This window comes from Crocuta crocuta, unplaced genomic scaffold, assembly GCF_008692635.1.
Source record: "Crocuta crocuta isolate KB4526 unplaced genomic scaffold, BGI_CrCroc_1.0 scaffold619, whole genome shotgun sequence".
Classification (NCBI taxonomy): domain Eukaryota; kingdom Metazoa; phylum Chordata; class Mammalia; order Carnivora; family Hyaenidae; genus Crocuta; species Crocuta crocuta.
The window spans coordinates 3209164-3234460 of record NW_027533395.1 but is presented as its reverse complement, the minus strand read 5'-3'; the positions used below and the strand labels follow the sequence as shown (position 1 = coordinate 3234460).

Genomic DNA, 25297 nt, shown 5'->3' with positions numbered 1-25297 from the left:
TCGGCTGCCCTGTGTAACCACATCCACAGAGGGGCCCCTACCTTCCTGTCACGGTCAGCTGGGGAAGGGCAGTGGCAATGATTGCATCTCCCATTTCTGAGTGGCCATTGGAATGCCAAGGTGGACCCTTCCAGCAATGTTCTCCAAAAGTCCTCTGGGCCTTCCACGGGGCCCTTTTTTATTCTGAGCAGCCTGAGTGTACTTAGTGTGACCACATGCCCGTCTACTGGGGCACTGGGAGAGTTTACACTTTGCCCTGCTTGCAGGTGGAAGCACACGGGGCAATGGCTCCACCTCCAGTTACAGGAGGGCTCACTCCCCTGCCTCCACGCTGCCCAACTCACCAGGTTCCACATTCGAGAGGAAGACTCACATCACCCGCCATGGAACATATGAAGGTATCAGTCCCATAGATTTTACAAAAGTGCTGCTCTCTTCCCCAGATAACTTCCCTCATCCTTTGAGGATGGAATTATTGGCCACCCCTAATTACTTGTTTCTGTCACCACCTTTCTCTTCACTCTCCTTTCATTTCTTTCACAGACTCATGCTAGAGATTTCATTGACTTACCCACCCCTTATTCATTCCTCCATTTAGTATTTTATCACATATCTACCATGTGTTTAACACCATGTGGAATGTTTTAGTGGATGCTCTAGGGACCGCGGGCAGGCTGCCCCAAGATGGACCATTTTGGCGTGAACAGTATTTGGAGTTAAAAACAATAAAAACTCAGCAGATTCAGGAAAAGCTCTTTACCTCCCGGTCAAGTGCTTGCTTGTACCAAGAAGAGAGCTATTAATAGAAACTCCTCTATATAAGAAACTTACCTATGTAATAAGGCAACCTTTATTTTCCAACCATCTCCTCTCACCTTCCTGCTAAAGGTCTTTCTCCCCTTTGTATCCTCAAGCCCCTACCCCTCTCCTCAGCTCATATGAGCATCATGTCTGTCTCTGGAATTTCCATGTCTGTGTGGCTTCAGAAGCTAAATTTGATTTTTCTCCTGTTAACCTGTCTCATGTCAATTTGCTTCTTGGTCCAGCTAGAAGGATCTTGAAGGGTAGAAGACATTCTTCTCCCCACTGACACTGAAATGAGTTAGATGTGGACCTTGTCTTCAAGTTGCCTGTAGTCTACTGGATAAGCTAAGATGATAAATAAAAACTGTGATGTAGAATAGAAGTGGATTGTGGTTTCCAGCTGAGTCTTCAGGGAAAACTCTCTGTGGAGGTAGCATCTGAGCTGGGCCTTCATGATGTGTGACATGTGACACGTGACAGACAGGTGGGTCGCTCCAGCCTGCAGGGGCCACACACAGGTAGCAGTCAGGGCTCACTAGCAAGCAGCATGGTGCTGACGTGAAAGGAGCTGGAGGGGCTCAAATTCAGGGCTGGCCTTTGATGTTTGGGTTCTATTCTGTCACAGTGAGAAACCACCAGGATTTTTGAGTAGAAAAGTCAATCATCTTTGAGGTCCAGGACCAGAGCTTTGGAAGCCATGTGCAGAAAGAATGGGGAGCAAAGCGGTAGACATGGTGACAAGTTAGAAGGTGCTCCATAGTCAAGGAAGGGAAGACTTGGCTGGGACGAGGGCGGCAGCATTAGGAGAGGAAAAGAAGAGCAGGATGTGAGAGGTATTACAGAGATAGAATTGATGTTTGACAACTGATTAGGTACTAGGGGAGAGGGAGGAGAAAGAGTCAGTGCCACTGAGATGGAAGCACAGGTGCTTGGGTCTACGGTGATGCCTGCGATTGAAACAGGGCAGCCAGGTGGAGCCCCCGCCCCCAGCTGATGAGCTCAGGGATGTGCCCTGAAACGGAGCTGCTGCATAGCCCAGTGGGGCTCTTGAGCAGGGAGAGGGAGGGAGGCATGCAGGACTTGAGCTCAGGGAGAAGTTGGGCAGGATACCCAGTTTGGAGGCATTTATGACGAGATGTTAGTAGAAGATGGAGAACTCAGGAACTGGCCAAGGAAGGGAGCACAAAGGCAGAAAGGGGCAAAGAAAGATAACGTTGGGGATGAAGGTGAATGAAAAGCCAATGGTCATAGGAGGAGGAAGAGTCCTAGGGGCCGAGGAGAGCAGGACCAGGCAGAGACACGGAAGTAGTGCAGGGTAGTGCTCAGAGGCGAGAGGGAGAGGTTTGGGTCCTGCCCCTAAGGTCACTGCAGTGCCTGGTCACCTGCAGAAGCAGGTTTGGTGGGAAAAAGACAAGCCAGATGGCAAGCGGTTCTGATAGTGAATGGAGATGGGTAAGTCGTGGTGGAGAAGCAGGACTGAGGGTTTGGGTTCCCCACTAAGTGAGTTAAGACCCAGAGCTGCCAGAGGTATGGCGGGGGTGGGAGCCAAAATCCAGGGGAGGCATGGGGTCACCACAGCGCTTTGTGATTTTGGGCTTTTCTGGGGGCTGGCACTCTCATTGTAATAGGGTCCACATTTGGGACTGTCCTCACAAGGTCAATGACACTCCCCGTGCTGACAGCACATTTATATGGCCAGGGACAGGTCCCCTGCACCGACACCAGTATAGAGCACACTCAGTCAAGTACATAAAAACAAAAAAATGAAGACGTCCTGCTTTCCTTTGTTCTAACCCTTCACCATGTGAAGTAGATCAGTGGTCACAGTGAAATGCCTCAGCTGCGTCCTGACAGCATATCCGGTTTCCACAGCAAGCCTGCTGCAGAGCACCTGGGCCCAGAGTTTCAGTAGGGGTTGCCCAGCGCACCTTCTCTCCTGGGCAGCTCTAAACGGACCGGCCATGTGTGTGCTGAGTGTGTTTTCTGGGCGGACGTGGCTGAGTATGCTGAGTGTTTTCTGTGGACAGACCAGGCGAGTGTGTGGAGTGTGTTCTCTGGGCAGACCAGCCTGTGTGCTGAGTGTTTTCTTGCTCTGCAGGGAGCTCCAGCGGCAACTCTTCTCCGGAGTACCCTCGGAAGGAATTTGGTATGTCTTTTCCTTACTTTCTGAGAAACGGTCAAGTGAGGCATTGGGGATTTTGCCTGGGAGTCAAATGGATTCTTCTAAAGGAGTTTGACCCCTTGCTCCCTTATCCCAAAGCGTCTTAAGGTGACTGTCCTCCACATTAACTTGCTGGCATTTGCCATTGCTCCTGACACTATTGAAGTGGCAAGTTATTCACACAAGGCTCAGGCTTGTACAGAGAAGCCTCTAAAACCAAGCAACAATTACAGGGGTTTTCCTTCCAGAGGACACACAGAGACCTCCCAGCAAAGAGGAGCAAGGGTTTGTATGCACAAATGCCACACATCCCAGCACCTCTACCATGGCTGGCTGCAAAACTCAAGACTGTGTCTTCATTTGGACTTAAGTTTTTGGTCCATGTTCTTGAATTCTCACTGTGAATATGAATTGATATGATCATTGTACAGTGGTTAAAATTTTAGTTATTTGCTTATAGCAGGAAGTCCAAGGCAGTCTCTAACAAAAGTTAAAGGAAAGATCTGGCTGTCTTTTGATATATTTGATCAGAGTAGACAGCCAGCCTCAATGACCTTGCTTCCAAATGATTACCTTAGTTAATGCTCTAAGTGTGAGCTAATCTAACATTCATTTAGCTAACACCCTGAATGCACTGGAGCCTTGCAGAATTTTCTCTGCCCTTTGGCTATGTGGTCATCGTTTATTAAGCATCTGCCGTCAGCCCCAGGTGGTTGGGTTCACTGTGGGGCCAGTGATTGAAATAGAGGAGCCAGATAGAGGCCTCTACCCAGACTGACGTGTTCAATCATTTCGTCCTGAAACAGAGTGGCCAGCTCAGCTTCCGGGTGGGGGCACCAAGTAGGAAGTGGGATGCACAGGACTTGAGCTCAGGGAAGAAGGGTAGGATACTTAGCTTAGAGTCCTTTACAAAGTCGCATGAGTAGACAGAGAAAGGCTCCCATCTGGATATTAATGCACAATGAAAACCGTTTCTTCCCCACCCCCTACTCAAATAGACCTACTTCCCGGTGAAAATTATTTATCATGCCACCTCTTCTTTATGCCTAATATTTCTTGTCTTTGTTTCTCAGCATCTTCTTCAACCAGAGGAAGGAGCCAAACACGAGGTGAGCTCAGTTGCTAGTTTCATTTCAGTTCGTTCACCAAGTTTTTTTCTGAGCATCTAACATGTGCATCCAGCCTTGAGCCAGAAACTATGATAAGTGGAGAAGAATAAATAAGGTGTGGCTTCTACATTCAAGGAGCTTACAGCATCCTGGATGTCTTTTGCTGGCTCCCTCAGGATGGGAAGGGTAGAGTCTGGCAGTTAGGTAACATGCACATGGAAGCAAGGTTAAAATCACATGGTAGCCAGCTGGGGAGCAGTTTGTCCTGCTGTGGATTAGCTGAAGATGCTGGCACCACACCAGGTTTCACTTGTCTCCTGGCTAGTTAGAGCTGTGGTAATTACCTTTATGCATCAAGAAATGAGCAAAAGCCTTGCTTTTTCAAATTATTCCAGGGCACAGAGGGCTCTGTGGCAGTTTTGCACTCTCCATGTCTGCCCACGGATAAGGCTCTAGGAGGGAAGTGTGGTCCAGGGGAAAGCTGCCCCGGACAAAGCTGGTGAGGGAGGGGAGGAGCGGCGTGTCAGGGCCGTGCTGAAGGCAGACCTCCTCACAGGCTGCGGTAGCTCTCATCAATCAATCTAGGCGCCCCAAGCATCAGTAACTCAAAAGTTAGGAGCTTACCAACTACTAACTTTAGGCCAATAGTTGGAAGGTGTGAGTGACCTACCTGAAGCTAACTAATAACATGAAACCACCCATTACCTGCGCAGAGGAAGCCAAAGTGGTTAAGTAAACATAATGGGTTTAGAAGTCTCTCTCTCATGATTCGGAGACCCAGGAGGCACGAGAGCAGCTTGGTTTGGGCAGCTGGGAGACAGGCACTGGGAAGGGGGTTGGTCAGTGCGGATGGTGATGGAGCCTCCAGGCTCAGCCTGTGATTTCATCAGGGTCTCGAGGTGCTGGGGGGTGTACAGTGGGCATGTTGGGATGTGGGGAGAGGACCTCTCCTTTACATAGCACTTGTCCTGGGCACACTTAGGCCTCCTGTTCCCAGGACACAGCCCAACATTTTTCTGCTGTGCAGAGCTCAGTGTTGGACCCTGTGATCCAAAATCCTTCATTCACACCTTCCCCACTTCTTCCCTCAACAGAGAGTGAAATCCGAGTTCGACTACAAAGTGCGTCCCCATCTACCCGATGTAAGTGGTTACTGTCTGTCTGAAAATAAAGGATCCAGGAATCCAAGGTCAACAGTGTGTGTGTGTGTGTGTGTGTGTAGGGGTCAATCACAAAATCTCCTGAAGGGCCTTCTGAGAGAGGGACCCTTGGCGAGGTTCTGGGGGTCAGGAGCTAAGTCATGTTCCTTGCTGCTAATACGGAGATGGTAAACCAACCAACCATGACATCTCATGGAGCTGAAGGAGCAGGGAGTCCAAGAAGCCTTCCTGGGTCCATGTCACTTGAAGGGAGGCCGAACGGTGGGTCATTTAGGCTCCATGGGAAGAGCTAGCATGAGACATTTGAGGAACATAAGCTCACACACTGGAGGAATGTTCAGTGTGGAAAAGGAGCAGGAGGGGACCTGATAGAATACTTAAGATTGGAGAAGAGTCCAAAGCAAGTCCAGTGTGAGAGTTTGAAGTTTATTTCAAATGTCAGGGATTCCCTAGTCTCTATCTGTTGACTATATTTAACTCTTGTTGTTCTTGTTAGAGGTTATTTGACATTTTGAAACGAGCCCAGCCAAAAGGGTAAGAGCCAAGTACAAAGAGTAGGAGGAGAAAGAGGTCAGTTGGCCCAGGAGTGAGAGACTGGGGCTGGCTCAAAGAGCTCAGGGCCTTGCACCATGGGGTCTGAGGCTCTGTCACCAGAGTCCTTCCAGGCTTGGTGGGGCTGAGCCAAAGCTTGGAGCTTTCAGGGAAGGGGGTGCCTGGGCAGTCCTCCAGGACATGTTGTCTGCAGACCTGTCTGTGCCTTATGTGCTACCCTCCTATGATGCCTCCCTCCTCTCCTACTTGCCACGTTGGGAGGAATAGGGAGCTAGCACCTCTAGGTGACCTAGTTACAAATAATAGTGGCCAAATGGACCCTGAACTCACACAGAAGCAGCATAATGTTTAAGAGATATGAGCCACAAATTCCTTTTGACAGTCCAGAGCATACAAGGATGAGGACCTGACATTCGACATGTCCTGGAAAGGGATCAGACCATTGTTGAACATTTGTTTCAAGGGGTCTAATTCTTTCACTCCCTGGGTGTAAATCCCCTGGCCCCCTAATCTAGGATGATGGCCTTCCAGCCACAGAATTATCCCTGTGCTGTTTGATGAGGTCTAATTAGGAAATACATACTGAGGACATTCCTATGGAGGCACTATATTTATGAGGCCATTAATTTTACAAAGTGCCAGGTTGATAAATGCTATAAATTGACAAAATACAAAAATCATAAGGGTGACCAAAAATGTCCCAGCATGTGAAGCATTCCCCCCTCATCCCGCCTCATTCAGAATGCCATATATGTTCTTCCCGCTGCAGCTGGACTCAGGAAAGAATCCTGGGCCTAATGGAAAGTTGGGGGATTATTTTACAGGGACGGAATTGGATGATGTTAAGCGTTTGCTCAAGGGGAGCCGATCAGCAAGCGTGAGCCCCACACGAAATTCCTCCAATACACTCCCCATCCCCAAGAAGGGCACGGTGGAGACCAAAATGGTGACAGCAAGCTCACAGTCAGGTAAGCCCCATGGTTCCAGCTTCCATAGAGGGAAGGGAATGAGGTGGCCCCGGAATTCAGCTAGGCCCTCGCAGGCCTCCCAGGTTGTGGCAGAGACTTGGCAGAGTCTCTTCACTGAGCACCTGCTCTTCGTGCTGTGTGAGCATGTGGGCTGGGCCCTGTCTGGTCCACCTTCCCACGAGCGTGTAGTTGGGCTCTCAATCCTAGAGATTCTCTTAATCCTAAAGGACATTCTTTTTTCTTTTTTTTTTTAATATTTTTTATTTATTTCTAGGAGAGAGAGAGAGACAGTGTGAGCAGGGGAGGGTCAGAGAGAGAGGGAGACACAGACTCTGAAATAGGCTCCAGGCTCTGAGCTGGCAGTCAGCACAGAGCCCGACGTGGGGCTTGAACCCACGAACCGCGAGATCATGACCTAAGCGAAAGTCGGACGCTTAACCAACCAAGCCACCCAGGCGCCCCCCTAGAGGACATTCTTGACATCTCTTGGGAATGTGTTGGGCAGTTTCCCCGAATGAAAACTACTGGACACCACTGTATTTTCATTCAGGCAGGGAATGTTTATTATGTGCCTCTATGCTAAGTAGGAGGCACTGAGGAGAAGCAAGGAACAGGAGAGATGGCCACTCGTGGAGGTGAGGGTCTCTGGGGGAAGTCAAATAGATAACTAAGAGGTCGTAGTCAAGTAGGATGAACATGGTTGAGCACTCCTAGATCACATGCCTTCCAAGTGCAAGGTGGCTTCTGTGGGAGGCAGAAAGATGAATAAGCAGATCCTTGGAGGGAGAGGAGGAGAGTGCCCGTTCTGCTTTGATGTGAAGCTTTCTGTCCTTTACTCCTGGAAAGAAAAAAAAAAAAAAACCAACCCTCGAGATTGTGATATTTCTCTTATTTTTAAAAATAAAACCAAACCTCAGGGCAGGTTTTATGACCTACATGGCTAGTTTCCCCCTTTATAGCAAAGATGCTGAATTGGCTTCAGATTTGAAGATTTATCAAAGCCCCCTCTTCGGGGCAGAGTGCCCCTTGGGTCTTGTGGGCACAGAGGAAGGTTTAAGGAGCATTTAACCAGAGAAGACTGCCTTCTGTGTAGTATGGTTTCAGACCACGGGCTTTGCTATCTGCACCTGACTCGTGCCTGGAATTCTGCATGGAATTTGAGGCTCCCTGGCATTGGTGGTGGAATCAGCAACAGATGATGTCCCCAGTGGTGGGGACAGCACACTGGGAGGTGGGGAGGAGATCTTGGAAAAATGGGCAGATCCCAGAGCAAAGCTGACCTTCTTCAAATTTCACCAAGAGCCAACAAGAATTTTTTTTTTCTCTTCAAATTCTTTTTTAAAATCGAGTTAGTTAACATACAGTGTAATACTGGTTTCAGGAGTAGATTTCAGTGATCCATCACTTACATACAACACCCAGTACTCATCACAAGTGCCCTCCTTACTTGCCATGCCTACCTAGCCCATCCTCCACCTATCTCCCTCCATCAACCCTCAGTTTGAGCTCTATCAATAAGAATTTCTTATGGTTTGTTTCCCTCTCCCCCACCCCATATGTTCATCAGTTTTGTTCCTTAAATTCCAAATACAAGCAAAATCTTATGGTATTGGTCTTCCTCTGACTGACTTACTTCACTTAGCAAAAATGTTGTTGCAAATGGCAAGATTTAATTCTTTCTTATGGCTGAGTAATATTCTTTTGTATACATACACCCCTTCTTTATCCACTCATCAGCTGATGGACACTTGGGCTGCTTCCATAATTTGGCTGTCGTAGATAATGGTACCATAAACATCAAGGTGCAGGTATCCCTTTGAATTAGTATTTTTGTATTCTTTGGGTAAATACCTAGTAATGAAATTGCTGGATTGTAGGGTAGTTCTATTTTCAACCTTGTGAGGAACCTCCATACTGTTTTCCAGAGTGACTGCACCAGTTTGCATTCCTACCAACAGTGCAAGAGGGTTCCCCGTTCTCCACATTCTCGCCAACATCTGTTGTTTCCCATGTAGTTAATTTTAGCCATTCTGACAGGTGTGCAGTGGTATCATTATAGTTTTGATTCATATTTCCCTGATGAAGAGTGATGTTGAGCATCTTCATGTGTCTGTTAGCCACAGCAAGAATTTCAATACGAGAGATCAGGTTTTCACCAGCTCCAAAGTTTTGGATGGAAGTGGACTGACCAATTTCCCTGGACTAAGGAAGGTCCTGAGACATAGGACCTTCAGGGCTAAACCCAAGAATGTGCCAGCAAACCGATCTGACTGGGTGCTGATTTGTCTCTCACTGGGGTGTGGGTGTGCCTGTTTGTTTCCAGTGTCTGGCACCTATGATACAACCATCTTGGATGCCAACCTTCCCTCCCACATGTGGTCTTCCACCTTGCCGGCGGGGTCCTCCATGGGGACCTATCACAACAATGTGACCACCCAGAGCTCATCCCTCCTCAACACCAATGCCTATTCTGCAGGATCGGGTATGTGGTATATATAGTGCACTTCCCCTCCCACCCCTGAATCCTTCACACCTTTACCTGGAACTGAATGACCGCTCTGGTGTTTACCTTCCCTGAGGCTTTCTCTGGGGGCCTTCTGTGGCCTAGCATCCCAAGATTTTCCCATTGAAACCCCAGCTCAATTCAGTCTCTAAGGTGTTTGTTTTGGTGGGTCCCTTATAAAAAGGACTATATAGCACAGTGTATCAGAAAAGAAAATGTAATGGGAAAGAACACGAAAATGTGTATAAGGAACCTAGTTTCACTCCACATGGATTAACTGTGACTTTGAGAAAGTTGATTAACTTCTCTGAGCTTCAAATGCCTTTTCTGCAAAATGGTGACCTAGAGTCCACTTGAGGCCTATGACCCTATGACCATTCCTTGGCTGTGAATCAAGGCACACCATGGACAGTTTGGTTCTCAGATGCAAGGCAAGAGCTCAAGATACTCCTAAAACCAGAAATTTAACAAAATAGAAAAATTCAATCCTGGCACTTCTTTTGGTGCCTCTGTGGTTTCCCCTGCTCTGGGCTGGATGTCCCTCTCACCAACCTTCCTCCTTCTCCTCTTCCTCCTCCCCTGCAGTCTTCGGAGTCCCAAACAACATGGCATCCTGCTCTCCCACACTGCACCCCGGGGTCAGCACCTGCTCCTCAGGTCAGTGCTCACCAGCTTGCATAGCCTTTTTCAGAATGTTTGCTTAAAAAAGTTAGTGATGCTCCCTATTGCTGAGGAAAACAGAATGGTTTCCACAGAAGATGTCCTTTCTGCGCATGAGCATGATGACTTTCCTCATTGCACGTGGGATGTGCAATGCCCAAGGGGTAGCAAGGCCCAAGGGGTGCCTGCCATCAGTCCTAGGTGGAGCTCAGCCCCCAAGGGCAAGGCCTAAGGGGGAGGGGCCAGAGGTGTCACCTAGCTGCTGCTTCTGTGTTGGTCTCTTTGTTTTCTGTGTGCTGTGGAGAAATGGAAGTAAAGGGGCTGAGTCAACACTCTGGACATTTTCAGGTGGAAACTACTGTTATCTTACAAGGATCTTCCTTTATTTTTGTAATGTTTATTTTATCTTGAGAGAGAGGGAGAGAGAGCAGGGGAGGGGCAGAGAAAGAAGAGAGAAAGAATCACAAGCAGGCTCCCCACTGTCAGTGCAGAGCCCAGCATGGCACCCCATCCCATGACCCTGGGGTCATAACCTGAGCCAAAATCAAGAGTTGGACACCCAACTGACTGAGCCACCCAGGTGCTCCAGGAGGATCTTACTTTAGATCTTTTTATAAACACTGTAGTTCATTGGGGGCTCAATGTCACTGTTTGGCTTCCATTACAAACATATGACCATTTTTAAATGTTTTATTTATTTTTGAAAGAGAGAGCATGAGCAGGGGAGGGGCAGGGAGAGAGAGAGAATCTCAAGCAGGCTCCACCCTGTCAGCACAGAACCGAATGCTGGACTTGATCATGACCTGAGCTAAAATCAAGAGTTGGATGCTTAACCGACCAAGCCACCCCGGCTCCCCACCCCTGGGATATTTTTAAATACAGTGACATCTGTCAGACCCTGTGTAGATTACTGTTATTGTGCCCTAACTACCCAATATATGGAATTGCTGGTAGCTTTTGGCCAGTAGTAGGGGGTGGGGCATGAAGAGCTCACCGTGTCAATGGTAATGTGAGAACTGAGAAATCTGGGGAATCTCCGTCCTGTGCAAAGATCTTCCTCATGGAAGTAATTTGAGGGCTCCAGGGGCTGCCTCAAGCTAAAGAGCCCCCTCTCGACCTGCGCTCACCTGCCCTCCCTTCCTTTCACAGTGTTTGGCATGCAGAACAACCTGGCCCCCAGCTCGTCCACCCTGCCCCATGGCGCGGCCACCACCTCCACAGGTCTGTAGCCAAGGTTTGGTGCTTAGAGTCTGGGAAGTAATGCCTCATTGCAGCTGTAACTCACAGTATCCCTTTCCAGCAACTGAATTAGAGGGACCAAAATTTCCCTAAGAATCTATCAACCTTTCTTAACAAAGCAACAGCACCCCACCTCCCAACCCAGAGATGCCAGTTTCAATCATTTGCTGGCTTGGACATGAGGGAATCCACAAGGGAGCCCATGCTTTGGAGTGTCATCTGTATACCCCTGTGTCTCAGTGCTATTCCCAATAGTCCCCTGTCACTGTACCTTGATCATCTAGCTGATCTTATGGTGTACTCCTGTGCAAATTGGGAGGGGAAAGGGAGGAGGAGTGAACCTTAGCCTTTGCCCTCAATTTGTTTACAGTTTACTTGGAGGAGAAAGTCTAGTGCACATGAAACAAGAGGGTGTCCTATAAGACAACATGAATCCTGCTGTCCAGAGCAGATGTTAGGACTTTCAAAGGGAAGGAGTCCTAGGAGTACTTCATGGAGGAGGTGGAATTTTGGGACAGTCCTAAAAGAATGAGGATTAGACCAAAGAAAGCATCATCTAAACTCATTAGTGCCCCTATGGCTGGAGACAGTTGCCTTTGTTGTTGTTACTCATTGTATTTATTCGTCACACTAAGCTCTTCCTCTCACCTGGAGAGGCCGCCCATCTGCTAGGACTGGTCAGGCTGATTCTAGGCTTTGTGGAGCCACCCTCCCACACTGGCCCTGCTAACTCGGTGGTTCCTTTCTTGTAGCATATGGTGTGAAGAAAAACCTGCCCCAGAGCCCGGCCATGGTGAGCGCTGGCGTGTCCACCTCTGCCACGCAAGGTGAGTGCCACCACTTGCTGCCGACAGCAGCCTTGTGTCAGGTGACAAGTGTCCTGCAGTGACACATGGTGTGTGGGAGGGGGAGATATAACCCATTGGTGGTCTGAGGTCTGCAAATAGACTCACCCTAAAGGCCTCTTGGCTCCCATGACAGAGCAGAGATAAGTGTGCCTCTGACCTTACCGTGGCCTTCCCGTTCAAGAGGTGGGGCAAGGAGCTCCACCCTCCACACCTGTCTAGGGCCAGGTATTTATACCATAGTCTCCACCGTTGTCTGGCAGGCCCTGGCCTGCTCCTGTTTTGTGTTACCCATCACAAGAACCAGGGAGCACTTCAGAAGCTGCCACTCCACCACACACACTTTCTTTTTTTATTTTAAGTAGGCTTCATGCCCAGCGTGGGGCTTGAACTCATGACCCTGAGGTCAGTAGTCACATGTTCTATTGACTGAGCCAGCCAGGTGCCCCCCACCACACATACTTTCAGTACGATCTTTATCAACTTGGGCCTTCCTCACTCAGTAGATTATTTCATCCATTGCTGTGATTCTGTTGTTCCCTTCCATTCAGTAATTCATTGATTCAGAAAAGATTTACTGAGCACCTGCTTTGTATGAGACAGATGCTGTTCTAAGTGCTCAGAGTATGGACACGAACAGAGCAGACTAAACTCTGGCCCTCACCAGGCTGACCATTCCAGCAGGAGAGGAGGCAGATAGACAAGTAGACAAACGACGATGATGACAGAAAATCATACCTGCTGGAAGAAACAGATGAGGTGGCAGAGTGGGGGGCAAGGGGTGCATGTTTGACTGGTCAGGAAAAGCACCCCCAGGATGGTAACACTTGAGACTGAGGGATAGAAATGAACCCGTCACATCAGTTAAAGAAGGGCTTGCCTGACAAGGACACTTTGGTCCTGAAAGATCCTGTGACATCCAAGTGAGGAGACAGCACCATAGGCCAGCTGCTCACTGCTTCCCGCATTGACCCATTCCCCATGGCCTGGCCCAGCCAGGCAGGGGAGGGTGCCTTTGGTCCTCAGGATGCTTCTTAGTAACCACTGTCAGTGAGGACAGGTCACCCTCAGACGTAGCCACTGATCTCTCGCTTTCCGTCCCCTCCCCTTCCTTCTTCTCATTCTGGTCATTTCTTCCTTCCCTCCTCCTTGCCTGCTTCTTTCCTCCCCAGCCTCCACCACAAATGTCCAGAATGATGAACTCTTGCACAAGGACTGTAAATTCCTGATCCTGGAGAAAGACAACACACCGGCCAAGAAGGAGATGGAGCTGCTGATCATGACCAAGGACAGTGGGAAGGTCTTTACCGCCTCCCCGGCCACCATCGCCGCAAGTACGAGGGAGCCCATGCTATGCAGGTTTCAGGAGAGAGGCAGACGGTACAGGAGACCTAATGTCCTAGCAAGGTGGTTAGAGACATTTTAATAAGAAACCAGAGTCGCTCCATTCAAATGAAAATTACGTGCCCGAATAGAGTGTTCCAAGGTCTGCCTTGAATGTAGATAAATTCAGGAAAATTTTGGCAAAACACGCCCAGAGAGGTCTTTGGGCAATGGGAAGGCTCCTAACCACAAACACAGATCCGGGAGATGAACTCTGAAAAGCTGAGCTCTCTTTCTACCTGGGAATCCAAGCAGGAGAGGCTCTGGGGCAGGGTGGGGAGTGAGGATGGAACATCCTGGCTGATCATGGGGTGTGTGCACAGCTTCTTTTTCAGATGACACCCTGAAAAAGGAAAAGCAAGCTGCCTACACTGCTGACACCTGCCTGATCTCAGATGCTAATGGTAAGAGGAAATCTGGTCACTTCCCCTTGACTTCAGTCTCTCTGCATGTCATTTATTCATCTTCCGAGACCTGGCTACTCAAAGTTCAGTCTCTGGAGGGGCAGTATCAGCACCACCTGGGAATGTGTTAGAAATGCAGACTGCCAGGCCCTGGCCTAGACTCACTGGGTCAGAGGCTGTATTTTCACAAGCTCTGCAGCTGTCTCCTGTGCATGTTAGTGCAGCAGAAGCCTTCCCATGGTGCGCCTACTGTCTATAGTGGGTTTTTTTCCCTCTGTTCCATAATTTTCAGAACTACTAGAAAATGTTTGCAAAAACACTTGCTGCATTTATTTCTTTCCTTCCCAAAAATTTGGATTCTCTCCTGGATGACTGCATTTCTTCACATGCTCTGGGTCCTGTAGACCTCTCCAGATCACTGATTTCTCTGTCTTTACTGACCTCCCTGAGAAGTTGGGTCCTAAAACATCTTTTCAAAATGCAAATGAGGGGCGTCTGGGTGGCTCAGTTGGTTAAGCATCCAGCTTCGGCTCAGGTCATGATCTCAGGGTTCGTGGGTTCGAGCCCCACATTGGGCTCTGTGCTGACAGATCAGAGCCTGGAGCCTGCTTTGGATCCTGTGTCTCCCTCTCTCTCTGCCCCTCCCCTGCTTGTCTCTGTGTCTCTGTCTCTCTCAAAAAAATGAATAAATGTTAACAAAAATATAAAAGCTCAGGTCAAAACCTGTGTTCTTGATGTTTGCCTTCCAGGGGACGTGAAGACTGTGTCCACAAAGGGCAAGGTCACCTCCGCAGGTAGGTAGCCACAGCAGGCCCTGCGGTGACGGGAGCTGACAGGGCTGGTTGTGATGAACAAACAGATGGCTGCCCCCTTGTCTGGAGCCAGGGCATACATGAGCCCTGCACCATTGAAAACATTTCCCTGAAGGCCTGAGGAAGCAGGGTGGAGGGCAGCAGAGGGTGGGGGGGCTGGCAGGGCACCGGAGCAGGCCTGCAGAAGGTTCTAGGATCCAGGGTCTCCCAACACGGAGGAACCACTGCTGTGTCTTACAGAACCCCCTACCTGGGCTTCAAGATGCCACTAAGACCATGCCCATTGCCAGCCCCTTAGACTTTCCTCACTTGCTTACACAGTCTTGTGAGAGAAGCAGATCNAGAAACGGTTTTAAAAAAAAAAAAAAAAAAAAAAAAAAGGCAGCAGCAGCTTCCCAGGCATCCCTTAAGTGCTCAGTGTAATTTCAGGCACTGCGGGGATTACAAAGGAGCCAGGAAAGAGAGGTGTGGAGGAAGATGGGAACGCTTTGGGTTTGGCCATAACCAAATGCAGGAGGTTGTAGCAAAATCCGTGTTCATCATCGAGATTTTAAATGTGGTGCCTTGTGCTGCGTCCTGTGCTGACTCCCGTACCTGCCTTACCTCCTTTCATCAGCAGCCATTCTAATAAGTGGGGCATCTTTTAACCCCATTTTATAAGAAAGGAAACAGGTGAAGGGANCAGCCGTTGCCCTGTGTGTGCCAGGAGCCAGCCTTGTCCGCTGTGGGGCTGCCAGCCCTGACTAGCATTCCCTCAGGCCCCCAGGAAGCCACCAAAACCCGAGAATTTGGAGGGAAGAGGGCAGGAGCCTACTACATTCCCCTTANGTGGCTGCTGGGCCTGCTGCTCACCTGGCTGCTGCTCCTGGGGCTACTCTTCGGCCTCATCGCTCTGGGTACGTGAGGACAGTGGCAGGAGGGCAGGAGTCGGCAAGTGCCCGGGTGTCACAGATTTCAGGGGCCAGAGGTGATCGGGGCACACCCCTCATTACCGCAGGTGAGCAGCCAGGCTCCGGGGGTGGCACCTGGCCTAGGTCCCATGGCCGCTTGGTGGCAGAGCTGGGCTTCTGGTGTGGCTACCAACCCAGGGCCCTCTGTCCCTGTCACAGCCTGTGACACATTTGGCTGCTCTAATGATCAGGCTGTGCGTGCTCATGGCCTTTCTGATTTTCACCTTTTCCACTCACCCATATCGCCAATGTCGGCTCTTGCAGCAACTCCCAGGATGGCTGGGACCTGCTCTGTGGCCTCCGCCCATGTGAAGGCTGACTCCCAGGCTGGGTTTCTTCAGGGCGTGCTTATCATTTTGAACAGCTGCCCCCACTGGTGGTCCCGACATGTGGTCTCTGTACAGATTCCGGCAAAATGACCCCAGAGCCCCATGTCAGGCCCACACTGGGGCGTGCCGGGCGCTCGGAGGCCCGGGGTGGCTGACTGGCCTCTGTCCTTCTGTCTCAGCGGAGGAGGTGAGGGCGCTGAAGGCGCGGGTGGCCGAGCTGGAGCAGAGCCGGAGCAGCGTGCTGCTCTATGACGAGAAGATGGAGCGGAGCAACAAGGACCGGCTGCAGGGGGCCGCGCCCGGTGTCGGGGCCGACCTGGGGAAGCTGGGGCTTGATGGCCATAGTCAGGAGGCGCTCTGGCTGTTCGTGAGGGGCAAGCTGATGGCGGAACAAGAAAGCGGTGAGCACGGCCGGGGGCAGGGTGAGGGCTGTCCAGCTTCCCGTGCTCCCTCAGTCCTGTCCAGGGTCCTGGGAGAGGGGACCAGCCTTGTGAGCCCATCTGACTGCTGGGGAAACTGAGATCTGGGAAGGAGAACTGCCCAAGATCATCCAGCTAGTACTCCTTGGAATCCGGTTCCTAGCCCCAGCCTCCATGTCTTCCCCCAGACCACAGTGACCGCCCCCCTCATGTGCGTATGTGCACTTGTGCATGTGACATATACAAGCTGTGTGTCTAACTCCATGTTACCCTCTCTCGTAGGAAATCTCCGAGGAAGCCCCGGCCCTAAAGGTACTGGGATGGACTGAGCCCTCACAATGCTCTCATTCCTGACTTTGGAGTGGGTTTTCTGGGTGGAAATTTNGAACTGGCTTTACGGTTAGGATATCATAGAACAAGAGGGGACCTCGGGCATTACTGAAGAGAGGCCCAGCCATGTGCCCCAGTGATGCAGTTGGAGGCTGAGGGGAGCCCACGCTGCGTGCCTGCCCACACCGCAGGGACGCTTCTGGGTCTGAAAACACCAGGAGAGAGTGGCTCTTGGGTTCTCATCCCATCTCATACTTCTCATATGTTTCTGATTTTAGGTGACATGGGAAGTCAAGGACCTAAAGGTAAATCAAATGTGGAGATTTTGACCTAAAGTATCAGTAAGGGTTGACATAAAGCAAACAGCTTGAGTCTGATTCCCCTACACATAGTCTTCTGGGCCAGCTCCCCTCCGTGTAGGACCTGAGACCCTTGGGCTTCTGAAACCGGGGGACTTAGTGACAGAGAGCAGGGCTCTATGTGCCTTGTCCCTTCTCAGGTTTCTAGGGACTTCCCAAACAAGGACAAGGGATCTGTGTCAAGGGCCTGCATCTCCCTCAGCTTCAAAGGGCAGCCCAAGGGTCTGCTACTATACACAGTTCTTGGGGAGATTTCTAGACAGATTCCTGGGTCCTGCCAGGAATCAGATCCTCTGGGACTGGATCCCTCCTTCCCCCATGTTAATTCTGATGAACCAGATCAGGAACTACCACTGCAGCTGAGGTGCCTGCTCCCAGGGGTCTTAGGTGGGGGCCTTCTGGGGGGCGGGCAGAATCCAGTAGGGGCAGCACCACCTACCTGCAGGGGGTGGGCCGTCTGGCAGGGAGGCAGGACATATACACAGGAAAAGATGCTCCACAGTGTTAGGGACTGTGCTAACATGAGAGACCATCATGTGCTAACTTGTGTGACACTCATATGCTGTAGGAAATTGATTTATTTCCTCAGAAAAGTGGTTTGAGAGTCATTGGAACAGGCCCACGGGTGGAAGAGGTTTCCAATCCCAATGACCACGGCAGCACCCCTTGATCTAGCTGAGGGGGTTTGCAAACTTCAGTGGGTAAGAGGGTTGCCAGAAGACTCTGGGCCCCACTCCCAGAGCCTCTGATTTGGCAGATGTGGGGCCCAGAGTCTAGGGTCTTGATCACCCCAGGTGGTTCTGAAGCCAGCGGTGCACAGTCCATGCTGAGGACCACTGTTCAAGATGACGGCTTCGTCCCTCTATCCCCAGCTTTACCTCCCTTCCCAAGAGATCTCAGTGCAGGAATCAGGGGTCTTCCACTTGGTGGCCGTCCACTTCTCTTGGGGATTCCCTGTCGCCCCCGCCCTAGCCTGGGTCACTACATCAGACCCCTTCCCCAAGGCTCCAGCTTGCAGGCCACATACCCCTCCTGACCACGCTGGCTAGAGGATCATTTGTCCTAGAGTCCCTGACACTGTGCTTGCCATAAAATTTGAGTCATTAAATCTTAATTGCAGATAAATAATTTTTCACTGTAAGCATGTCCCAAATATCACATTAAACATACTTACGTTAGAAATTTACTCCGCATTTATCTGCAATGCAAACTGAACTAAGTATCCCACATATTTACTAAATGTGGCAATCCTGTGTTCTCCCGGCGGCTCCTTTAGGCAACAGGCACAAGTCCTCTGTCTGACTTCTTTTATCTCTGTCCTCACAGGAGATCGGGGGCTCCCTGGGACTCCAGGTGTGTAACCTCGGATGGCGTGCTGGTATTGCGGGCTGCTTGGCCCTGGCTCCCGGGTTCTGGGGGGAAACAGAGCTGACGTGTTCTTGTGTGTCCACAGGCATCCCTGGGCTCTTGGGACACCCAGGTCCAGAGGGACCAAAGGGACAAAAAGGCAGTGTGGGTAAGAACTGCTTTTTCTGTTCTCTCCTTCCCTTACTCATTCAACAAACATTTCATTAAGTGCCTGCTGTGTGCCAGGCCCTGTTTAGGACCCGGGGAGACATTGGTGAACAAAACAGAAATCCCTGCTTCTCTTTGGCTTGAGGAGAAAGACAGTAGGCCTGACAAATTAGTGAAGTACAGAGCAGAGTAGGAGGTGGATCACAAAATGGGAAAGACAGAGCCATGCAGGGCACTGAGCACTGAGGGGGTAAATTTAAATAAGGCCTCGCTGAGGGGCTCCTGGGTGGCTTAGTCGGTTAAGCGCTGACTTCAGCTCAAGTCATGCTCTCTCAGTTCTTGAGTTTAAGCCCCACATCGGGCTCTGTGCTGACAGCTCAGGGCCTGGAGCCTGCTTTGGGTTCTGTGTCTCCCTCTCTCTCTCTGCTCCCCACTTGTGCTCTGTTTCTCTCTGTCTCTCAAAAATAAATAAACATTAAAAAAAATTTTTTTTAATAAAAACTAAGGCCTCACTGAGAAGGTGCCATTTGAACAGACTTGAAGGTGGTGAGGGAGGCGGGCATGGGGAGATCTGGAGAGAAATGTTCTAGGCGGAGGGAGCAGTCATGGGCCTGGGGGCAAGGGTGTGCTGTGGTCCAGGAGCAGTGAAGAGGAGGAAATGGAGGCCCGGCTAGAGCCCACCTCAAGACCAAGTGTCCGGGTGGAGGAGCAATGGGCCTCTTGATCATGTGAGATGCTGCCGATGGAGCCCTTAGCCATGGGCACTGGGTCCTAACTCTGAGGTTCCTTTCTTCAGGAGAGCCTGGCATGGAGGGCCCCATGGGCCAGAGAGGACGAGAAGGTCCCATGGGACCTCGTGGGGAACCTGGGCCTCCTGGATTTGGAGAGAAAGGGGACAGAGGTAAGAGGCTCTTCCTTCACTGGGTGGATTAGCTACACGTACCCTGCTTCCTTCTCATCTTTCTCCCTCCTTCTTTCACTGGCCTTTACTTGAGGCCAACTACCTTGAGCAGCTACCTTGAGCCAGGCTCTGTGCCAGGCCCTGCGAAGACCGCCACTCTAATGGGGGTGTGGGCTGGGCTATGGGTTCAGGTGTGAAGGTAAGAACCCTGCAGTGCTCAGAACCCACAAAGAACGTGATCACAGGGAGAAAGGGTCATCCCAAGTGGTCAGTACAGTCAGGTCTGAGGTGAAGAGCTCAGAGCCAACCAGGGCCTGACTGAAGGTGGAGAAGGGTGTGGGCCCTCAAACCTTCATGGCTGGAAATTGGCAGGGAAGGAGACCTAGAAAGCCCCAGACACAGGCCCAGGCCTGGAGGAGGCTCTGAAGATTCCACAACTAGATTCTTAACCAGGAGTCTGTTTTCATCAGGGGAAACCAAGCACAGATAGCAGAAATTCTCACAATGCCGAAAGGTCATGAGCAAGAGGCTTTATTTCTAACTTCGCTTTCTCTTAAAAATACTATTCAACCAGGCAACAAATATTTATTGAGTAGCTCCTTGGGGCCAGACCTCATGGAATATAAAAGCTCTGGGGGTAGAAACTGAAGATGTTTTGCAGCTTTGTGGCCTCAAGGAGAAATCCGATAGATCAGAGCCCACCAGCAGTGGGGAAGTGTTCCCCACAAATAACACTGCCAGGCCGGTGGGCAAGCAAACTGAGGGTCCTCTGATTTCTCCCCAGGGGCTACTGGTGAACCCGGTGTTCAGGGCCCACCTGGTGTCCCAGGTTCTGTGGGTCCCAAAGGTAAGTCAAGTGCGAGGATAGTGCCCAAAGGCACGTCCAGGATGGGTTGCAGAGGTCCAGGTACTGGATCCCGACAGCCCTAACCTGCTGCAGGGTCACTGGGCCCAGGGAGCCCCCTCACAAGCGAGTGCCTGGGTGTCAGGACTGGGACTGTACTTTTCGCTTTACGGTAGATTTGGGGCCATGTTTTCATGTCTCTTCAGTGGCCCTGTTATGTGGCCCTTAAGTGGGTGGATGGGTCAGGAAGTCCCAAGTCAGACGAGGTCCTCACCTGACCGCTGCCCAGAAATGCTCGTTCAAAAGCAACATGTCTGGACACCTCAGGGGGAACAGGTCCTTCTCAGTTGGTGCCCTTCTCCCCTCCTTGCAGCTGCCCAGGCCCAAGTGTTCTACTCTGACTGGGAAGGAGCAGGGGGCGCTCGATCGCTCAGGAGAACTTTGCAGTGGGGGCCCTCTCAGACCCACTGACTTGGGGTCCGGGCAAGAACCTGCACTGTGTGGGTGATGTTCACACACAGCCGTTGCCTGGAAGTGAGCCCCCGTCTGCCCTTCACCACGGGGTCGTGTGTCCCCGGCTTGTGATTCGCCCCTGATGAGCGTGGTCTTTTCCTTCTCAGGTTCCGGCGGTTCTCCTGGCCCACGGGGTCTCCCAGGTCAGTGTGCTGCTTATAAAAACACATGCTGTTTCTGGGGAAAATAAATGGATGCTAAAAAGAAACCCATTTTTACACCAGAAGAAGCAATTATATGGAGCCTTCCAGAGACCCCAAACTCCCCTCCATACATGTGTCCCTGAAGCTGAGGTCAGGCTCCCAGTGGTTTGGGGGAGACTCGTGCTGACCAGGCTCAGGGCATATGGCCCTCTGGCAGCTTCAGCAGTGGGCACTTCCTGTCCTGCTTGCACCTGAGCAAAGCCCCTGCGGCCACCTCCTCCCTATGGGCCAGAGCCCTTTTGCTGTCTTGGGACACTGTAATACAGGCCAGTGTCTCTGCCAGGGCCCCATGAGGTGTCCTTACACCAGGGCCTGGTGACACCAGGGCAAGGAACTGGGCTGGGATGATGTAGCAGGGATGTGGGGAGGAGCCTGTGGAGAGCAGCCCTTGACTTTACCCCAGGCTGTGCGTGTCCATGTCCCATTGGTCCCAAAGCTGGGGACTCTCATCGACCTGCATGGTTTCCTTTGCTTGCAGGCTCTGTAGGTCCCCAAGGGCTCCGAGGTGAAGTTGGACTCCCTGGTGTCAAAGGTGAGCTTGGGAGAGGGGTTGCGGGGAAGGGGATGCCACCTTGTAGATGCTACTCACTCAAGAAGGAGGTCTGGGGGGCACGGACGGGCCGGTGGACGTGACCAGCAGCTGTGTGGGCTGGCACGTGCGTGATGAGAGGGCAGGTCAGATGGCAGAGAGCCTGTCTGCACATAGACACTGCCCTTTTTTGGCCATTCTCTCTGTGGCTCCGTTCACAGAGTTGTCCCTTACCTTTGCAGGTGACAAAGGTCCCATGGGACCACCGGGACCCAAAGGTACGTCACTGCTGCTCAGACATCCCCATCGTCCACCTGACTTCCTGGGAGCACAGATGGGAACCTATCTCAGGCTCCAGGGCTAGATCTGAGAGCTCATTCCAGCCCAGCCTCTCATATAGGGAAACTGAGGCAGGAAGAGGGGAAACCAAGCACTTGTGTCACAAGCGCTGTGGCCGGGTGGCTAGGATGCAGCGTCGAGGCATGTCCTCTCTCATCTGGCTCTCCTTGCACACATGACACTCACTTGTGCAACAGCCGGGGCTGGGTTTAGTCTGTGGGTGGGCCCTGACCCTGGGGGCTCCTTGGGCTCACCAGTGCCTGGGTCTTGCTGACGTCCTGCTGACAGCAACTCAAGGGTACAGTGAGAGCTGTTCGCAGCCAGGAGTCCCTCTCCCTGAGTGAGGGTGTTTTCCTTGTTCCTGACTGCTGCTTCCTGCCACCCCGCCCTGCCCCATGTTTGTTTCAGGTGACCAGGGGGAGAAAGGACCCCGAGGCCTCACAGGTCAGTCCTGCACAGGAATCTGCTTTCATCCATTAAAGACTTCTTGTAAATCCACTGGGCACTGGAGGTGGAAAGAAACACAGAAATGGGAGGCAGAATCTCGGTTGAAAAACCTTCAGAATACTTGTAATCTAGGGAAAAAAACACAAGACAGGGTAAAATAAACAATGCATGGAGTAGAAACCAGCATCAAAATGTATAGGCCAGACGGTAAATGTTTGGAGAAGAGTGAAATTATGATTATCTTGGATTATTCTGGGGGGGAATCCAGTTGGGAAAATTAAGCTCTTCCCAGAGTAGCAGAAAGTTCACGCTACTTGCAAGCCTCTCATCCGCTTAACCCTCCGCCAACTTGAATGACTAAAAATGAAATTGTGGTAACAGTGCTTTGGCTACAGGGGCAGCTCTGTGCTGCCAGGGAAATGATTCATTTGCACATCCCTTCAGCCTGGGCGTGGCTCTGGACCTGTGTCTGCTGCCTGGGGACTCTGACCATAGACTCTAAGGGGCTGTGTCCCCGACCTTTTTTGGTTACCTCAAGCTCCTGGTTGGGGAGGTGGCAGTCCTGGGGGTGGGGAACACGTGTATCCTAGGAGCCTCCAACCAGCGAGCGTGTTTGCTTTGCAGGTGAGCCCGGCTTGAGAGGTTTGCCTGGCGCTGTGGGTGAGCCTGGAGCCAAAGGGGCAATGGGTAAGTGCCCCAAGGGAACAGACGCAGTGGATCTGCCCCTTCCAGTCATGCTCAGAGAGCCAGGCACCTGCTTCTAGAGCTGCATGTCCTGTTTTCCAGGGCCCATGTGCAGGCTCTGTCTCTGGGTTTCTCACTGGTGGGGGGTTGGTGGCCCATCCACCCTGGTCCCTGCTTCGAAGCCACTTGGGCCCCTGGGGAGGACAGATAAGTATTGAGGTCCGTTAGAACCTACAATATTCCCGCGGGCATAACCCTGGTACTCCAGAGCTGGCATCACCGAGAGATCCAGGGTTTAACCATTTTGCTGACCCTGAGCCAGGTGCTTGTCAGCCAGGACTTGGAAGCTGGCCAACGACCCTCAGAGGGTGGAGTGTTTAGCACCAAGTCCCAAAGGGGTTTAAGCTCCGCCAGTGGGGATGTGGTATGTTCACTTTCTCATTCACATAACAGAGCAAGGAGGCTCTGACTGTACGCAGGATGCCCCGTGGGGCAAGTAAGCTACTTGACCTCCCGCAAGGGGAGGTAAAGCTGGTAGAAGGTGACAGGTGGCCTGAAAGGTACAGAGTGCTATGAGGGTATGGCAGAGACAGATTCCTCCCAACTAGAAAGAGGAAGGAGGAGGCATTTCACGTGGCGTGACAAAGCAAGGAAGATGTCATCTTGGTCATTTTGGAAAAGTCTATGCAGAATCAGCATGAGCAAGGAGAGACAAAGGGGTAGGAGAAAGCAAGAAGACATGGTCCTAGAAGGATGTCACTTTGGACAAAGGTTAGCGTAATGCCCAGAGCAGATGAGGCAACTTGGAGGACCTTGATTTCCAGGACCCTGAGTAAACAAGGCAGACGTTTATTGAGCATTTGGTGTGTGCCGAGTCTGCAGTAGGCCCTGGGGATGCAATGGGGAGTTGCTGGGCCGTTAGTTCTCTGCAGGAAAACACACAAGCCCTGGTTTAGGGGAAGAGGCCAGGGCAAAAGTGGCATCCGTGGTCGGCAGCTGTTGGAAGGGCTGCACGGGCCCCCACCTGGGAGACAACCTGCCGAAGCCTGTGAGGTTGGCGAGGGAGGGAGGCCCAAAAGTAGTTTTTGGGGTAACCGGTGATCTGTGGTTCTGCCTTCCTAGGACCCGCTGGCCCCGATGGACACCAAGGCCCAAGAGGTGGGTTACAGACCTGCTCTCCTCATGCTCACTGCCTGGCCCCGCCCTGCCCACGTCCCAGCATGAGGTCCCCAGTCCCCTTAATCATAAGGCAACAGGACACACACTGGGTGGAACCCCCTGAGGCCCGGGTCTTCCTCCCCTTCTCCTTCCCACCGCCAGCAAGTTGGTAAAACCCCAAGAAACCACAGGCTCAGGTGTGCTGCCGGCTCAGCTTTCCTCAAAGGAAATGCCTTCTATATCTCATGCTCTCTCTAGGTGAACAAGGTCTGACAGGGATGCCTGGTACCCGTGGCCCACAAGGGCCTTCTGGAGACCCAGGAAAGCCAGGTAACAGAGTGGCAAGAGGGCGCCACGGCCGTGTGTGTGTGTGTGTGTGTGTGTGTGTCCATGCGGATGTGTGTGCCTTAGCCCATTTCCCCCCAGCGTCTCAGCAGAGAGCAGCCGTACCTGCTGGCTTGTGCTGTGTTCAGTGACTGGGTTCTGACACCACTGAGTCACCAACTCTGGCAACTTGGAAGAGAGAGGTTCACGGTTAATTAACAGAGATTAACGGAAAGCTGGGAATTCTGGAAAGCAAGGAATCGCTTAAAAATGTCAGTTTAAGGCCATTTCCCTGCCTTGGTCCTCTGAGCCCTCCCCCTCTACCCGCCTCCCCTCTGGCCATACCTGGACGCTCACCAAGTACCAGTGGGAGAAGAGAGCCCATGGTTAGGGCCAGAGCCACAGGGCGGGGAGGATCAGAGCAAACAAGCCCGAGAGCCCTGAGGCAAGGCAGCATTCCAAGGGGGCCCCTGCAGCCCTCCTGGCTCCTTTGGTGGGAGTGCAGATGGGGAACACCAAGGCAGGGGGTTGGAGGGGGCCGCGCTGGGGATCTGTGACTGTATGAGCTTTCCGGGCTCATGGTGCCCGGAGAGTCTGTGACCCCAAGCAGGCTAAGAACCGTCGCTGATGGAGCAGTGGTGGCTTCCCTGCAGAGCCCCAAGAACTGCTTTGTCCAGTGTGGGGAGGACCCTGAGTTTGTCCTCCCACAGCCGAGGGTGCGACTCCGCACCCCTTCATCTCTCTCTCTCTGTCTCTCATGTGTTCTCTTTTCTGCAGGTCTCACAGGACCCCAAGGACCTCAGGGTGAGTCATCAGGTCCCTCCCACCTCCAGATGCCACCTGCTTCCAGCTT

General features: G+C 51.6%; 1 protein-coding gene across 1 annotated transcript in view; it reads left to right on the top strand.

The window, feature by feature from the left end:
• COL17A1 (collagen type XVII alpha 1 chain) overlaps positions 1–25297 on the top strand; it is a 49549-nt gene that overhangs the window by 9559 nt on the left and 14693 nt on the right. Inside the window, exons 5-32 of the mRNA XM_077748454.1 lie at positions 267–398; positions 2903–2950; positions 4039–4074; positions 5169–5216; positions 6611–6754; positions 9078–9236; positions 9843–9914; positions 11067–11138; positions 11909–11983; positions 13174–13335; positions 13708–13788; positions 14538–14582; positions 15359–15496; positions 16059–16280; positions 16581–16610; positions 16907–16933; positions 18314–18340; positions 18441–18503; positions 19299–19403; positions 20188–20250; positions 20868–20903; positions 21442–21495; positions 21735–21770; positions 22240–22275; positions 22903–22965; positions 24085–24120; positions 24379–24450; positions 25222–25248. Coding sequence (XP_077604580.1) covers positions 267–398; positions 2903–2950; positions 4039–4074; positions 5169–5216; positions 6611–6754; positions 9078–9236; positions 9843–9914; positions 11067–11138; positions 11909–11983; positions 13174–13335; positions 13708–13788; positions 14538–14582; positions 15359–15496; positions 16059–16280; positions 16581–16610; positions 16907–16933; positions 18314–18340; positions 18441–18503; positions 19299–19403; positions 20188–20250; positions 20868–20903; positions 21442–21495; positions 21735–21770; positions 22240–22275; positions 22903–22965; positions 24085–24120; positions 24379–24450; positions 25222–25248 — 2109 coding nt within the window. The remainder of the gene's footprint in view (positions 1–266; positions 399–2902; positions 2951–4038; positions 4075–5168; positions 5217–6610; positions 6755–9077; positions 9237–9842; positions 9915–11066; positions 11139–11908; positions 11984–13173; positions 13336–13707; positions 13789–14537; positions 14583–15358; positions 15497–16058; positions 16281–16580; positions 16611–16906; positions 16934–18313; positions 18341–18440; positions 18504–19298; positions 19404–20187; positions 20251–20867; positions 20904–21441; positions 21496–21734; positions 21771–22239; positions 22276–22902; positions 22966–24084; positions 24121–24378; positions 24451–25221; positions 25249–25297) is intronic.